The 18147-nt window shown below is 41.0% G+C and overlaps 1 protein-coding gene across 28 annotated transcripts in view; it reads right to left on the bottom strand.

Moving 5' to 3' along the window:
- ANK3 (ankyrin 3) overlaps positions 1-18147 on the bottom strand; it is a 391181-nt gene that overhangs the window by 195117 nt on the left and 177917 nt on the right. For all 28 annotated transcript variants that reach the window (XM_040362029.1, XM_040362006.1, XM_040362007.1 and 25 more), the window contains one exon: positions 16020-16217. In XM_040362029.1, coding sequence (XP_040217963.1) covers positions 16020-16217 — 198 coding nt within the window. The remainder of the gene's footprint in view (positions 1-16019; positions 16218-18147) is intronic.

The following is an 18147-nucleotide window of genomic DNA, read 5'->3' as shown; positions in this document are numbered from 1 at the left end:
CGCCGTCGTATCTCTGTGATCCGCCCGTCGTAACTATGCGGCTGATTCATAGAATCAGTAACGCATAGATAGCCCTAAGATCCGACAGGTGTAATTGACTTACACCGTCGGATCTTAGGATGCAATTCTAGGCCAGCCGCTAGGTGGCGATTCCATTGCGGTCGGCGTACAATATGCAAATGATTAGTTACGGCGATTCACGAACATACGCTTTACCCGTCGCTCAAAATTTATGTCGTTTCCGTCGAGATACGCCGCGTAAAAGTAAGGCTGCCCTCTAGGTGGTGTAACCCATGTTAAGTATGGCCGTCGTTCCCGCGTCAAAATTTTAAATTTCATGTTGTTTGCGTAAGTCACCCGTGAATGGCGCTGGACGCCATTTACGTTAATGTCGAAACCAATGACGTCCTTGCGACGTCATTTAGCGCAATGCATGTCGGGTAATTTGACAGACGGAGCATGCGCAGTACGTTCGGGGCGGGAACGCGCCTAATTTAAATGGTGCCCGCCCCATTTGAATTAGGAGGGCTTGCGCCGAGCAGATTTACGTTACACCGCCGCAAGTTTACAGGTAAGAGCTTTGTGAATCAGGCACTTACGCTGTAAACCTGCGGCGGTGTAACGTAAATGGGATACGTTACGCCGCCCCAGCGTAACGTAATTGTACCTGAATCTGGCCCTTGGTTCCACTAAAGTTTAGTTAGGGATATCAGAGTGAAGGGGGCTAAATACAAATTGACGCCACACTTTTCAGTTATTTATTTGTAAAAAACAATGAAAACCATTTAGAATTTTCCTTCCACTTCACAATTATGTGCCACTTTGTGTTGGTCTATCACATAAAATCCCAATAAAATACATTTATGTTTTTTGGTTGTAACATGACAAAATGTGGAAAATTTCAAGGGGTATGAATACTTTTTCAAGGCACTGTATATAGTTTGTAATTTTACATATAAATGGTAGTAGCCATTTTTGATAATTTCATATTTTGGCTCCGCTGCCTATAGAACAATGGATGGAGCCTCACTGTTCCATCCTGTCAGCGTATTTTTGATTGCAAACAATGGACGTTCTATGTGGTTGAGATCTTAACCACATTACAGGCATAAAGACAACTCTTATGTCTTGTATCATATTTTAGTAGATATGCATACACAGGAATGTGAACATGAACTGTGGAAATGTGCATGCTGTTGTTGAATTGTTCCTAGCACATGGTCACAAACACACATATGATCACAATTGCAACTTTGCTTTTTTTGTCCATCAAGTTCTGAGATTTGTAGAGCTTTGTCCCACAGCCCAATCCTGTCTGACAGGACAGAAGACCTGATTTTCCTCTGCGGCTGTTAAATTACAGTTACAGGTCTTGCCCTCCCCAACCTCTGCCTGACCAGTGAAAGGAAAAGTATATTATTTGATTCTTACATAGTCAGTTTGAAAAAGGGCCAAAAGTCCATCTGGTTCAACAACAGAAAATAATATACAGAAGCCTACATGAATATCTGATTCAGAGGAAGGAAAAAAAAAAAAAAAAACAATCCTTGAAGCATGGGTTAATTTGCTTCAACAGGAGAAACAATTCCATCCTGATCCCTTAAGGCAATCATATTTTCCCTAGATCAACAAACACTAGTGTTATTACTTTTGCGTGCCCGTTTCCTGCACCACATTCAAAATGCACTGCAGTAGCAATATGCAATGGGTGTCAATATTAAGTTACATAGTTACTCAGGTTGAAAAAAGACACAAGTTCATCTAGTTCAACCAAAAAAAAAAGTAGGGCTGTTACTGATCAAAATTTTTCTGTTCGATTAATCGTTTTTTTTTTTAAATCGATTAATCGACTAATTTCGATTAATTATAACGCACATACAAATCCAACTACTTTTAGCTGATCTCCTTGCAGGCTGATTCCCAGTGCAGCTACCAACAACTGGAAAAATGGATAGCAGGATACAAAAAACACACAAAGGTAGCGCTCAATGGGAATAGCATTAAAACTTTTATAGTCTTCGAGTAGGTAACCAAATAAATATTGCACTGGAGATAAAATTGATGTAGCTACATAAACTGTAAAAATGGTGCGAGTAATACCAAACGGGAGCAAAAGCAGTCATAAAAACATGTAGCTAGCTGAGGATAGGTTAACATCAGTTCATCGGCATTTAGATGTCCCATGAAGGGAACTATCACAACTCCCAGTGGATGGTTGTAGAATCCCAGGTTGATAGAGGGAAGTGATAGAGGGAAGAGTAACAGACCTTGCGTGTGGCAGATAGTAAGGTCCCGCCGGCATGCCGATATGAAGGCACAGCAAAGGAGCTCTTCAGATGGACACGGGAAGCCCCGCCAGTGTCCGTGACGTTACTGGATCTCCGACGGAACTCCCTGAAGGCCCAGAAGCCGGCGGAGAGGTGAGTACCAATCAAAAGAATTTTAATCGATCAAAAAAATTAAAGATTAATCTATTAATTAAAAGTTAATTTGCACAGCCCTAAAAAAAGTTAACGACGCCTTAAACAAAGGTCACAAATGCAGTGCGTTTGCCTCCACTGGATCGCATAGTACAGAGGTATAATGCGATCCAGTTGCAGTGAGCGTCTAAAAGTAGTGCATGCACTAATGTTGGTGTGATGTGATTTCAACCCAGTCAAAATGAATGGGCTGAAATTGCAATGCACAGAACTGCATGTGAATCACACAAGAAGGCACAGCTCTAAATCCCAAACTCTATATCATGCATAAAAAAAGGTTGATGTGATCCTACTACTTTTATCCTACTTTTTTGGTGACACAACATTCAAACTTTAACTATCATGTCACGTTTGTGACTTTTGTGCCGCGAACACACGATCGGAATATTCCGACAACAAATGTTCGATAGGAAATTGTTGTCGGAAATGCCGACCATGTGTAGGCTCCATCGGACATTTGCCACACTGCCTATTGGGCTTAATTTTTCTCGGCTCGTCGTACGTCTTGTACGTCACTGTGTTCTTGACCCTCGGAATTTCCGATAACATTTGTGTGACTGTGTGTATGCAACACAAGTTTTAGCCAACATCTGTCGGAAAAAAATCCACGGTTTTGTTGTCGGAATGTCCGATCGTCTGTATGCAGCATTTATATAATTTATTTACTGTTTATTTAATTTAAGCACAACATACTTGTTCACCTATTTAATTTTTGTAAAATTATCTCACTTGATTGTTGCAGCTGCAATTTTTGTTGCAGCACGGTTTATTTGAAACTTTTTTACCTCTGGAGAGATCCTAAATTTAATGTTGGGATCTACCCTGATGCCTGACTGGCAGCTAGATCAGCCTCTGAGCACACCAATGACAGTCCCCTCCACAGCCCAGCGCTCCAGTGAGCACCGGAGGGGCAGAGGACAGAGCTGGTGACTGACAGTCACTGGCTGTCTGCTGACTGAAGACCAAGAACCGAGTAATCAGCAGTCTTTTATCGATCAGTTCTTAGTCTAGAGGTGGCGGAGGACAGATGCAGCATCAGATTGATGCCACGACCCCCTAGGCGAGTATGTATGTTTATTATTCTTCGCTTTTAATTGGTTTTGGGTTGTGATACAATGTTTTATATTTTTATGGATCCATTAACAGACTATCTGTATTAGACACTTGTGGTGTCATAAAAGTTACACTATTACTATTGTTATATTTTTGATTCATGTATAAATGAGGATACTGATAATTAATTTCCTAGCTATGCACTGCAATCCAAGCATTAGTCCACAGAAAGAAGAAGGTGCCCACCTTGCATGTGCTCATTTTACTATGCTGTCTTTTACGAGTCTCTTGTTAGCAAATGAGCACTGCAGCACAGATGATTGGTTGATTCAACCTGATACAGCTTCGCTCACAAGGACTGCAATAGACCGATATCTTTTAAAATAGAATGCTAAAAATATCAAATTATTCCGGTCTGTGTATTTTCATGAAACATAAGGTTGGAATCTCCCGTTCAAAACCCTAATCTCCCCATAAGTGTCTCTGTGGATTGGTGGCTGTTGGCAGTTTTCATTCATTCTGAGGCTCACTGAATGCTTTAAGAAAGTAATGTATGGTGCGAAAAGTAGACGGAAGTGCAAAAAAGATACAATATATTTCCTTTAGTTCTTTTATATTTCCTTTAGTACTGCAGATAACATTTCTGAAATGGAACACTTTTCTTCTGCCATATACTGACCCTCTTCAGCATTTCAAGGGTATGAATTCTTTAAGCTCAGCATAAATGAGACAATTGTAAGGCTGCACATCATAGAACTGGACTGATAAATTGGCGTAACGGATGTGTGCTTTCCACTGACCTTTGCAAAGTGGTCGAATGCAATACAGGACTGTGATCACTAATATATATATCTATATATATATATATATATACCCTCCAGCTGTTGCAAAACTACAAGTCCCATGAGGCACTGCAAGGCTGACAGTTACAAGCCTAACTTCCACAGGCAGAGGCATGATGGGTAATTTCACAACAGCTGGAGGGCTGCCAGTTTTAGACACCTGCTCTGATAGCTTACTGTGTGACTGTACTACTTTGGTCCTATTTTACTGCGAGTTGAGGTCCATAGACCTCAAGTTTACACTGGCATTCCCTGAAATTGCGGCAAAATTGTGGTAAAGTTGCGCGTCTTTCAAGTTGCTGCAGTGTAAAAGGACCTTACAAAAAATAAAAGGTTTTGGCTTTAGATATTTGTTAAGGCCCCTTTCACAGAGGACTCCGCCAGCTCAGCGGAAGATTGATCCGTTGATCCCCACTGAGCAGGCGGATGACCGGTCCGTCTATGCTCATTGTGCAGGGACCGACCTTTCAGAGCCCTGCTGATCTCTATGAGAAGATTGGATGAAAACGGACAGCATGTCGGTTTTCATCCGATCCGCCAGACGGAGAGGGCGAACGTATCTCCATCCATCTGTTTTCAGTGGATCTTGTCGGATTGGATGGCAGGTGGATGTCAGCGGACACATCTCCACTGATATCCACCTTCCCATACAAGTCAATGGGTGGCCCGCTCAGATCCGCCTGAAAAAAGGGACAGATGGATCCAAACATGTCTACTGTGTGAAAATGGCCTAACTATATTATTACATGGTTACATAGTTAGTCAGGTTGAAAAAAGACAGAAGTCCATCCATCCAACCATAAAAAAAGAAATAAAAATAATAACAATAATAATATCATACAATCTCATATACCCAATTCTATACCCACAGTTGATCCAGAGGAAGGCGAAAAAATCCCAGCAGAGCATGATCCAATTTGCTACAGCAGGGGAAAAAATTCCTTCCTGATCCCCCGAGAGGCAATTGGATATTCCTGGGATCAACTTTACCTATAAATGTTAGTACCCAGTTATATTCTGTACATTTAGGAAAGAATCCAGGCCTTTCTTAAAGCAATCTACTAAGCTGGCCAGAACCACCCCTGCAGGGAGTCAATTCCATATTTTCACAGCTCTTACTGTGAAGAAACCTTTCTGTATTTGGAGGTGAAATCTCCTTTCCTCTAGACGTAAAGAGTGCCCCCTTGTCCTCAGTGTTGATCATAAATTGAATAACTCAACACCAAGCTCACTATATGGACCCCTTATATATTTGTACATGTTGGTTATTAAAAATACATGAATTCAAGGATGCCAATCATAACAGAATGACGAGTAACCTGACCTCTCTCACTTGCATACAAAGAAAAAGAACCGCTGCTCCAGGTGTAGGATGATAACCTAAGGTGGAATATCTCGTAGAGTGCCACCCCCGGCCCGCCTCCATGGGAAACTTGTAAGAAAATAAATGGCTGCACATCCAGGAATTCCGATTGCCTTTTATTGTTCAAAGTGATAACACCAAAGACACCAACACGAGGTCACATAGATTCGTTTCACACAAACATCTTGTGCTTAATCATTATCATTAATGATTAAGCACAAGATGTTTGTGTGAAACGCGTCTACGTGACCTCGTGTTGGTGTCTTTGGTGTTATCACTTTGAACAATAAAAGGCAATCGGAATTCCTGGATATGCAGCCATTTCCTTTCTTACATCTCTCACTTGCATGCTTCCTATGATTGCTTGCTAAGACAAGTCAGAGAAGGAAAGCTCCCATCTGGCATCAGTCAAAAGAGGGAAAAAAAATCTTCCATTCCCCTTAGGTATGTGCCTGTTTTAGGGAAAGGCATAACTTCAGATATTCTTAGCTTTCCTAATCACAGTCATAGCACCTGGTTGCATGACTTTAAAGTAAAGTGTACTGCACTGAGCTAGAGAGGGAGAGAGTCTGAAGATGAATGTGGCTGCACTTGTAGCTGCTTAGATGCTTGTTCCCAGCGACAATAAATCAGCAACAAGTGAAATAGAAATCTCATTAGCTACAAAATATATCTATCACCTTGGCGCTATTCCCAGACAGGAGACAGTACAATTGTTAGTGCTTTGCTGGTGTTTTCAAATGTTAACCATTTATGACACAAAAAAACTTTATTTCAAATGCATCATAATGAAAAGTACAGCTGTATAATGCCCCTCTGTGTGATGGACATGTCTATGCGTTAAATCAGACATCAAGGAAATACAGAAACAACACACTTTAGTCTAGTTATAGTCATTAAAAACCTTTTTTATATCCTTTATATATTTTGGTTGTATGATATAGCCCTTTTTTCTTTCTTTTTCTTTGCTTCCCTGAACATGAGGGACATATACTACCCAGAAACTATTTTTGTATTTTGTTTTCTGATTTTATGTCCTGGTCCACTCCTGTTTGATTTCGTAATGCTTTGTTATGCTGTTTCTCAATTTAATATTGTCTGATGTAAGCATGTTGATTTTCTTTTTTAATTGTATTGTTCATGTTATCAAACCTGAAAAGTAATACAAATGTATTAAACCAAAAAAATAAAATAAAAAATGCAAACCAGTTCCACATTGTTGTATTGCACAATGCTGCCAGCAAACAGGAACTGGGAGCTGTTTTAGTAAATCCCCGAAGTATAGATGGGTAGAGGTTCACCAATCTGTGAAAGGCTGCGTCTAAAAATTGTTGAACAATATGAGAATAATTTTCCTCAATGTAACATTGCAAAGACTTAAAATACTGTGTTTCCCCGAAAATAAGCCTGGGTCAACAAAAGACACAGTAGGGCTTATTTCCGGGGTAGATCTTACCATGTAATGTGCCGTCTTCTCTCCCCCTGCCTGATGGGAATCCCCAGTGTGAACTGAGTTAAAATGCTTGTAAAATCCTATAATCCACTCTATTACAGTAGTATATAATGTATAATGTGTGTGTTTCTGTAATATAATTGTGCCAAATACCTTCGTTATAGTGCCGTTCTGTGCTTCTGTGACACGCCGGAGCTCTCTTCCCTGCAATTATATTACAGAAACACACACATTGTACATGATATACTCCTATAATAGAGTGAATTATAGGATGTTACAAACATTTTAAACTAGAGCTTATTCTCGGGGTAGGGCCCTCCTGGAAAATAACGCTAGGTCTTATTTTTGGGGTAGGTCTTATTTTCGGGGAACATCATCTACAGTGCATACGGTAATATCAACAAAAGATTCAGAGAATCTGTACAAATTTCTGTGCACAAAGGATAAGGACGAAACGCAATATTGGATACTGGTGATCTTCTAGCCCTCAGGAGACACTGCATTAAAAAAACAAGCATTAATCTTTGATGGATATCACTGCATGGGCTCAGGAATACTTCCAAAAACCACTGTCTGTGAACACAGTTCAATGTGCCATCCAAAAATGCAAGTTAAAGTTCTATCATGCAAAGAAGAAGCCATGTCTGAACATGATCCAGAAACGCCACTGTCTTCTCTGGGCCAAACATTGTTTAACTGCTTGCTGACCAGCGCACGACTATATACGTCAACAGCATGGCACGGACAGGCAGAATGACGTATATATAGAGCTGGGTTTTTTTTCCCCTTAAAATATCTGCGATTTTTTTTATAAAAAACATGATTTACGATCCGAATCAAGTTTTTTTTTTTTGATGGACAGGGTGCCGGTTCTGAGGAGCTGCGGGCAGGAGTTTTTAGGTGAGGCTGCGGCTTCGGATTTGTCCGCGGCGTCCGGCCTCGTGGACTAGGCCGAAGCCGCAGCCTCGCCTAAAAACTCCTGCCCGCAGCTTCTCAGGACTGGCGCGGTGTCAGCGCCGGTCCTGGGGAGCTGCGGGCAGGAGTTTTTAGGCTAACTCACGGCTTCAGCCTCGTGGACTAGGGCGAAGCCACGGCCTCACCTAAAAACTCCTGCCCACAGCTCCTCAGGACCAGCGCGGTGTCAGCACCGGTCCTGAGGAGCTGCGGGCAGGAGTTCTTAGGCGAGGCTGCGGCTTTGGCCTCGTGGACTAGGCCGAAGCCGCGACCTCGCCTAAAAACTCCTGCCGCAGCTCCTCAGGACCGGCGCGGTGTCAGGAGATTGTCCATAGCAACTAAAAAGTGTCCCTTTATGTCAAAAGTGGTTTTAGATCAGCTAGAAAACAGCGATAATAAATTAGAATCACTTGCAGAATTAAGCGATAGCGATTTGTGGGGAAATTCGTCATCAAACACTAAAAGTAATGACAGCGACAATTCTGCAACTGAGCAAATTTCGGTGTTTTTGATTTGATTACATTATTGAATAATTTTTATTATTATCATATTATTATTAGTTATAATTATTTATAGTTATTTATTATATTATAATTTATGATTTTGTGTTTAAAACTTTATCATACCCGGGATGTCTACTAGACTCTAGCTTGGACAGATTTAAGTGAGTCATTCCTAAGAATTACAGGCCTACAATATAAAACGCCAAATTTCCATGCAAAATAATTGTACCGCTTTCAGCATAAAAAATCTCACATAATCATACTGCCAGGGAGGTTAAATACATACTGTACTAGCCTTGTAGTAACATAAGGCACAAAATGTGACATTGAGATCTTTTCAACCATCACCAGCAACCAGTTGAGTACTATAGATTTGCCTTTTTTTTCAGCTGAAATAGGCCTAAACATCAAAGATATTTATATTACTATGCGGCCTGCAGTGAACCCCCTTCTTTCTCTGCTCCTTCACCCCCTCCTTCCACCCGCAGATACCGCAAGTCTGGAAGCAGAGACCCAAGGATTAGGCTCATCGAGGTAAGCCCACTATCTCCCGATCGCCACAACGATCCCGCCCGTTGCGGCCGCTTCATGAAAGATTGTAGCGGCACGCCGCCGGCCCCAACATCCACTGAAACAGCCCAGTCTCCTAGTCCCAACCCCACCACAGGAGCCTCACTGGTCCACCTCCCCTATTCCCGGACCCCCCTGCACCGCACGGCCTCCTTCCCCAGCAAGAAAGCCCGCGGTTTGGGCCTAGCTCCGTCCGGCGGCCTTCTTGCTCCACCCAAGGAACAGGGATCACCCTGTTTCTCACCCCCCTTACCATACTAAACCATAAGCAAGTTTTACTAGGAAGCCCTCTTCCCTGAGCCCCCAAAGATTTAAGGAAGCTTACCTTACCCCGGCTACGCAGCTCCTCTCCCCCAATTTGCATCCCAGGACCTCTCTCCGGCTGTGACTACACCGTTAAAAGGATCGGCCGCATAACGTGGGACAAGCAGGCACCCCGTCATCAACTCTAACAGGTAAGGACCCAATATTTCGATCACCACAGAAAGTTGATCCAGGGTTTACCCGATCGCCCTCGAGGGATCAGGAAGGAATTTTTTTCCCCCACTTCACTGCAGAACTTCTTCAGCTCCACGCCAACCGAAAGAGACTTCCCACTACAACATGGGCACCCCCGCCCATTCTGGGACAAACCATCATCCCTAGCACCAAAGTCAAAAGTCAAGAGTCACTTTTGACACCCACATGACAATGGATGCACAAATAAGTTCAGTAGTCAGCGGATCCCACCATCACATGCACCTGCTACGTAGACTCATTCCCTTTATCCCGAAAGAAGGCACTGCAGTCATAGTAGGAACGATAATAAACTCCAGACTTGACTATGCAAACGCCCTTTACCTCGGACTCCCAAATTACCAAATCGCTCGTCTACAAGTCGTTCAAAATACGACGGCACGACTTGTGACTGGGAAAAAACCCTGGGAATCAATCTCGCCCTCCCTGAGATCCCTTCACTAGTTGCCAGTAAAAGACCGAATTACATTTAAGGCACATTGTCTGACGCATAAGTGTGTTCAAGGAAGTGCCCCCCAATATCTATGCGAAAAATTAAAATGCCACAACCCCCATCGCCTTCTCCGATCCACCAACCAAAAACTACTCCAGATACCCAAGGCCAGATACAAGTCCAAAGGAGAACGAAGATTTGCAGTCCAAGGACCTAGACTGTGGAACACACTATCAACCAGCATCCAAATGGAGGTGAATCACCAGGCCTTCAGGAATAAACTCAAAACCTATCTATTCTGGAGGCAAAAATATACAGTAATGAATTAATACTAAGCGCCCTGAGGCGATTTAGTTCGCATGTGCTGAGCTATATAAGTTTCTCACTCAGGAGACTTTGTTTATTAAATGAAATACATTTTTGAATATTTTCATGGGGCTGTTCTTTGCCTTGTTTGGAATTATAAAAACCCCTACATGGTTTTATGTAGCAAAGCTTATGACTCATGGATAAAACATTATAATATTATAGTAGGCAACCTGAAGACTCATCTTGTTGTAGGCGAATAAATAATGCATTTCTACCAATGACAGGAAAGTATGAATAACCAATAAGCATAGCAATAGGAAAAAGCCTAGACCCACAAGCTTATTGCGCCTATTGGTAAATCCAAAAAAAAAATGGTGCAGTTCTAAAAGGCCACTAACAAATAGCAAATTCCTGAATTCTGATTTATAACAGAAATATATCATATGTTCAGCAGTCTGCTTAACAACAAATTAAAGACTTAACAAGTAGCTAGATACCATATTTCCTAGGTGGTTTTAATTAACTGTGATAACTTAGTCCATCATTGGTACTTGCAACTCTACATAACTGAACGCTGTAGTTCAATTTTCAGTCAACAAACTATAATAATGGTAAGCTTTGCAATGTTGTATAATAGGTAAGTTTTAATGTACTAGACACCATGGGTATTTTAAAGCTTTAGATTGGACCAAAAAATATAAATTTTAAATCTCTCGGGAAAGTCACAGAAAGGACACAATGGAAGAGTCATTTTCTTTGGTTCACACTGTCAGTAAGAGACGCTAATGCCGCGTACACACCATCACTTTATGTGATGTAAAAAAAAAAATGACGTTTTTAAAAACGTCACTTTAATTGACTGTGTGTGGGGGAAAACGTCGTTTTATGTCTTGTAAAAAACGACCAAAAAAAATTGAAGCATGCTTCAATTTTATGTGTCGTTTTTCAAAAGTGCACTTTTTACTTCACAGAAATTGACCGTGTGTAGCAAAAACGTCGTTTTCTAAGACGTTTTTTCATCCACGCATGCCCAGAAGCTACTTATGAAGCGAGCTTCAATGGTAAAACGTGGTGAACGTAACCTCACTTTGCAAGATCATTGTGAGAAAACGATGGTGTGTAGGCAACTTCGTCTTTGAAAATTGAAGTTTCAAAAACGTCATTTTTTACTTCACAGAAAGTGTCGTTTTTTTTCATCACATAAAGTGATGGTGTGTACGCGGCATAAGGTCTAATACATGCAATGTGTCTCTTTTATTCAATATCCAGGCTTCGTTGGGTTGATTTGACATGAAAAGAACCACGAGGCAACCTGCTGATAAGGAACTTCTGGATCTTCCAAAAGCCAATCCATCATTTACTGGTATTTTAACAAGCTACAAAAGGAAAGGAAACTAATAAAACAAGATGACAGGTTGTTGGATGACAGTATGTGGAGGGGGGTGACACTCACAAATTATGAGGAAACTTTATTTCATTTTCAATTGGTTGTAAATAAAAAATGGAAGAAAAAAAAAAGATGTTTCCCACACATGTTAAACATAAATATCCATCACGCAATGCCACTGGCATTTGCAAGAAAAAGTGGAATATGAAAAAAAATAAAAATAATAGTAGGGTCCCCAGTAACTACTAATGAGGTTTTTGTATCTATGTTCAAGATGCTATTCTTCTATTCAGCTAGATTTTACAGCATTCCACAGACAACAAAGGCAATTACATAGAAATGACAACCATTAAAAAAATTGGCAAACTGGGTATTGATTGGCATGAAACTGCTCGCTAAAATCCTGTTGTTCCCATATGACAAATACAGTATAGAAATTTTCCGCAAGAAGAAACCAGTTTCAGGTATTTTCTCTAGAATCCCCTGATCTCAACCTACACTCTGACACTAGGTAAACTAGTACTCATACTCTCTTTGCCATCACTAAAAATTTCAGGCAATCTGCCAACAGTATTAATGCTGACACCAACATATCCCTGCACCAAAAAACAAGCAGTGTTAGATTCCTGGGGCCATTTAAGTTATATATTTTTTGCAATAAATGTCCAATCTTCATTCTACAAATAAATAGGTAAATAGGATGTTCACTCTAAAGGGAGTTTAGAGTTACCCTTTACCCATTCACATAGGGGGGTCGGGATCTGGGGGCCCCCTTGTTAAAGGGGGCTTCCAGATTCCTGTAAGCCCCCCGCCCATAAACCCCCACAACCACCGGGCAAGGATTGTGGGGATGAGCCTACTTGCTATTAGTAAATCAACTCCTCTGCCTCGGACCAAAAACTTCTACCAACCTGACAGATGTGTTAGGCCTCGTACACACGATCAGTCCATCCGATGAGAATGGTCCGAAGGACCGTTCTCATTGGTTAACCAATGAAGCTGACTGATGGTCCATCGCGCCTACACACCATCGGTTAACTAACGGATCGTGTCAGAACGCGGTGACGTAAAACACAACGACGTGCTGAAAAAAACAAAGTTCAATGCTTCCAAGCATGCGTCGACTTGATTCTGAGCATGCGCGGGTTTTTAACCAATGCTTTTGCATACTAACGATCGGTTTTGACCTATCGGTTAGGCGTCCATTGGTTCAATTTTAAAGCAAGTTCCTATTTTTTTGACCAAAGGTTAACTAACCGATGGGGCCCACACACGATCGGTTTGGACCGATGAAAACGGTCCATCAGACCATTCTCATCGGATGGACCGATCGTGTGTACACGGCCTTACAGTTCTTTTTCTTTTCTGTGTAAAAATGTCAAATTGAGCTGTTGAGTTCAGTACACAATTCTCTTTTTCAACAAAAGTACAATGTAAAAATAGCAGCCCAAATGGCCAGCTAATGTGAATACAAAATAATTATATGCAATATCTCATATTTGGTTAAACACAAAACATATATTTTTTTTTAGATTTTTTTGTTTAGTCCTTACCATAATGAAAGAAAAACATCCACAAACCACTATAGCTTGACTTTAATGGGATCTTGGGCTGGCTAGCTTATGAAACTGCCACCAGCCCACACATGCATAAAACTTTCTGTCAAATGCCACAGTTGCCAGATAGCCTGTCTACTCTTCTATGTCTAAACACAATGGCTTTCACCAAAATTTAGAGACAATGTAAATACTTTAGCTTCTACCACATGATGGGACTCAGGGCATTAGGATTCTTTTATGAAAAATACAACATGACAGTCCTATTTAACCCAATGCATAGATTTTATTTTATGGTGGATAAGTCAGACTTCCTTCCTGTGACATGAAAAGCCATATAACCAGAAAAGTACAGGATCTGCTGTAATTTCTCATAGTTAAAAAGAAATCACAGCAGACAGACCTAAATAATAAATCACAAACTGTAGAAAGTGACAAGAGAAGTTCATGCGCTGAGGGGAAAAAAACTCAGCGTGACGGGACATATCAACTTCAACAAATTTGAAAAATCTTAGGATAATTACATTTTTTCTTACTTAAGCAACATCAAAACACAAGTTAGTTTCAGAATATTACTTTTAAGTTTGTACACTGCAACAAAGCAAGTTATTATATTTTTTAAAGGTTATATTCTTTCAAAACCCATATTTCACATAACTGTCAACTGAAGGTCCCAGCATGCTTCAATACTAGAGTGCTTGATTTTAAGTCAGCCTTTATATTTGAACTCTAATTAGCACTGTATGGAAATTTCACTTTATTTGGATAGATAAAGTGCAGCATGGCATGGATAATAAAAAGTAGAGTAACTTTCTTGCACAGAACATGGTTTTATTCTATTGTTTATTTTTAAACCATCAGTACAGGTGATCATATACCATACAACATGACTGTATAATCGTCTTTAGATCTTCCATCATTATGTAATGCAAGAGCCTATGTGATCAGATACTAAGTGAATAGGTTGGTTAGGTGCATTCTCCTATTACACAGTTTTTGGTAAATCTGTATAGAAATTAAACAATCACATTGTATAGGTTATGGCCAGCTTTGAAGTAAAGGTGAAGATTCATTGACCTTTAGGTGTAATAAAAGGATAATAGTTTTGTCCACAAATTGCAGCATTTAGAAAGCCACAGTTCATGTTCAATCCATGGTTTTCCTACGCAAAAGATATAAACAACAACTTAAAGCCCAAAAATAGTCAAGATGGATAAGTAAGAGCTGTACAGACTTGGTGGAAATGTGTGCAGTCCAAAAAATGTTGTTGAATCGAAATATTGCTTAACAAATTACCCAGATTCTTCCTCACACCTGTGCCAACTGATCTGTGTCCTCCAGTGTCCGACTGGAATCTCTTCCTAACCATGAACATACCCATCGTATTACTCCAAAAGTTACTTTACTGAAATGTATATATTAGCCCCTGCTAACTGCTCCACTGCTAGCTTTAAATAGACACAGGCAGTGCTGTGGATTAGAAGTACCACTGCACATTTAGATTTTTTTTTATATCTGGTACATGGTTTCAAAACAGGAAATATTTTCAGTATAATAGTGTTATGCGTTAGAAAAAAAAAAACAAGGCTTGGTTCCTTGTCCAGCTGTCCCCAAATTATACTGATTGGGTCTCCCTTAGCTCGTATTGTTATGCACAATACACTACAGGCATGCCCCACTTTAAGTACACTCACTTTACATACACTTGCATGTAAGGGCATACACGCGAGTGTATGTAAAGTGCCTTACAAGTACCGTACAGGAATTTTGCAGCCGCAGTAGAAGGAGCTGAAGCTCCAATCGCATAGCCCATCCTGTTCCAGTGTGCCCCTGACACCCCCACTACAGCCTCTGAGACCTCAACTACAGCTCCTGACACCCCACTACACCCTAAAAGTAAAAAAAAGGTATTGTTTCACTTTAAGTACATTTTCATTTTACATACATGCTCTGGTCCTATTGTGTACTTAAAAGTGGGGTATGCCTGTATGTCACTTTACCATACATGACATAGAACATGATGTTCCAACCCAAAGTTTCATCCATCATTGTAATGTCATTAGCAGTAAGTAAATGACGATCAATATTGTTTCACCATACAGTGTGACATTGTGCATATATACATTCATTGCATACATTGCTATAGATACATGGACATACGGTATACACCCTAATTATCCTGTGCTGCACAGATTTCCCCTACTGTCCTGGGTTACCCCCTCCTCCTCCCCACAGCGCTTCTGGCTTCCCTCCTCCCTTCTCCCGCCGTCTGTTGCTGCGGGGATGTTTTAGGATAAGTGGGGAAAGGGGTCGGTAAATATGTAATTTACCGGCCCCTTCCCTTTCTGAATGAACATTGTAAGTGATCGGTAGTGTGTGTTTGAGCTTTGGGGTGCACACCCTAATGCAATACGCTGTGCACACCTGTGACGGTATATATATTGTACCTAATAAAGTGACCGGTGAGAATATATATATATACACACACACACAAATGCAAACAATTTGTGACTTGGCTAGTGTAGTTTGCTATCAGAATCATAAGCTTGCAAAGGTGAAGGCAATACTGGCATACAGAAATAATAGAATTTGTCTCATACCAGTGCTTTGGCATTTGGGTTGGCTTTCTTATCCAGCAGGACTTTAGCGACTTTGTAATGTCCACAGTGGGCGGCGACATGCAGCGCAGTTAAATAGTCATTGGTGACATCATCCACAGGCACATTATGTAGGAGCAGAAGCTGAACACAGTTCAAATGATCTCCTTGGGTTGCCATGTGCAGTGGGGACAGACCATTCTGTAAAACAAACAGGAAGAGTCAGTGACATCTCAGACTGACAGGTGTCAGGTTTTCCACAGTGCTGTCCCATCAACATATAGCGCTGGACATCTACTACTGTAGGCTCGGCACACACACATTTCACCACTGAAAAATGGCTTTTCCTCATTAGTCTTACCTGAACAAAAAAATATTTAACAAAACATAATATCGAGTTATAACATTGTTAAATCTGACCTCCATTGGAGAAGCTGTACACACAAGGCAAAGCCTTTAGGTGAATTGTTATACTTGCCAAAGTATTTGTTATTCTGATCATAAAAAGGTGATCCAGGCAACCTTAGTAGACCACATAATCAGGTTTTGGACCTCCTATTAGATTGCAATTGAGCTAAATAATATTTCCTGGTCCAAGACTAACATCTGTCTGAGGTTAAACTAAAAAGAAACAGCAGACCTCCTATAAGCATATTCACAGTGTTAGACTGACAGCACAGTGTAAAGAAATCGAGCTGTGATGATTGGATTACAGTTGTCCTGTATTTGTGCTGTATAGGGGATTGCAGACAGACAATATCAAAACAGATTTAGTTCTGTTTAAAATACAATTAATATTTTTTTAGATTACCGTATTTTCCGGCGTATAAGACGACTTTCTAACCCCTTAAAATCTCGGGGGTCGTCTTATACACCGGTAACCTAACCTTACCTTATCCTAAAGACATGCCTCCTACATCTTCTGTTCCGTGATAGGCGGAACACTCAGCTTCCCAGGAGGCACTGTGTTCAGTGTCCGCCTATCACGGAGGTCCTCTCGTCCTGTGTTTAGTGTCCGCCTAAACACAGGACGAGAGGGCCTCCGTGATAGGCGAACACTGAACACAGTGCTTTTCTACAGTGCTTTTCTGCTTTTCTGTCATGGAACAGAAGATGTAGGGGGCGCGGCTTTTGAAAAAACATACGGCCGCGATTCTGCATGTCTAATGCATGTCTACCTTAGGATAAGGTAAGGGCACAGCGAGGGGGGACACGGAGCGGAGCGCGGACGGGGAGAACAGCACAATGGAGGGGTAATGTAATGTAATGGGGCACAGTCTGGCATGTAATGGGGCACAGTCTGGCATGTAATGGGTCACAGTCTGGCATGTAATGGGGCACAGTCTGGCATGTAATGGTGGCACCGTGAGGCGAGGCATGACTAGTAGGAAGGGGGTAGTCTTATACGGTGAGTATATCCCAAAACCAACATTTTGGCTGGAAAATTAGGGGGTCGTCTTATACGCCCAGTCGTAATATACGCCGGCAAATACGGTAATGTATACTTTATTTGTGGTGTTTTTAATATTTTCATGGAGTTTAATTTTAAAGTAAACCAGTTTTAAAAAGAATTGCAGAATAAAGCCCCGTACACGCAATGCGAATATTGGACGAATGATCATCCGTTTTTTTTTTGTATGCTAGTTACATATTGAAAATGAAGAGGTTACTAAAGTTATGAAAATTCTATGATTTTGTGCTTGTCCTTTTGTATAAACTGTCATGATTGGCTCTCAAAAGCTGTGTACTAATGATCAGATCATTGTATGTTCGCCTCGAAAGTGGTATTTTTCGTCTTTTTTCGTCATTGTGTGTACTAGGCTTTAATGTGAGGCTATAAAGCAGACACCGTAGGAGGTCTGATCCTATGGTCACAGCTGATGCCACTATCATCTCAATCTACCCTGTCAAAAAAATAAATAAAACAAACCCCAAGGAAAGGGCACACATGTATATTCCCCCTGCTTGCCACAACTCAGTGCTCAACTTCTGAATGATCTATCACCAGGACCAAGGACTGTTGTGTGGGGTGTGATTAGTCCTACAGCCATATTAACATTTAGAGCAGGGCTCTCAAACTGGTGGCCCTCTAGCTGTTGTGAAACTAAAAGTCCCATCATGCCTCTGCCTG

Source organism: Rana temporaria, chromosome 8 (assembly GCF_905171775.1).
Source record: "Rana temporaria chromosome 8, aRanTem1.1, whole genome shotgun sequence".
Classification (NCBI taxonomy): Eukaryota; Metazoa; Chordata; class Amphibia; order Anura; family Ranidae; genus Rana; species Rana temporaria.
Note: the sequence above shows the minus strand (reverse complement) of the source record. Positions and strands in the feature narration are given on the sequence as shown.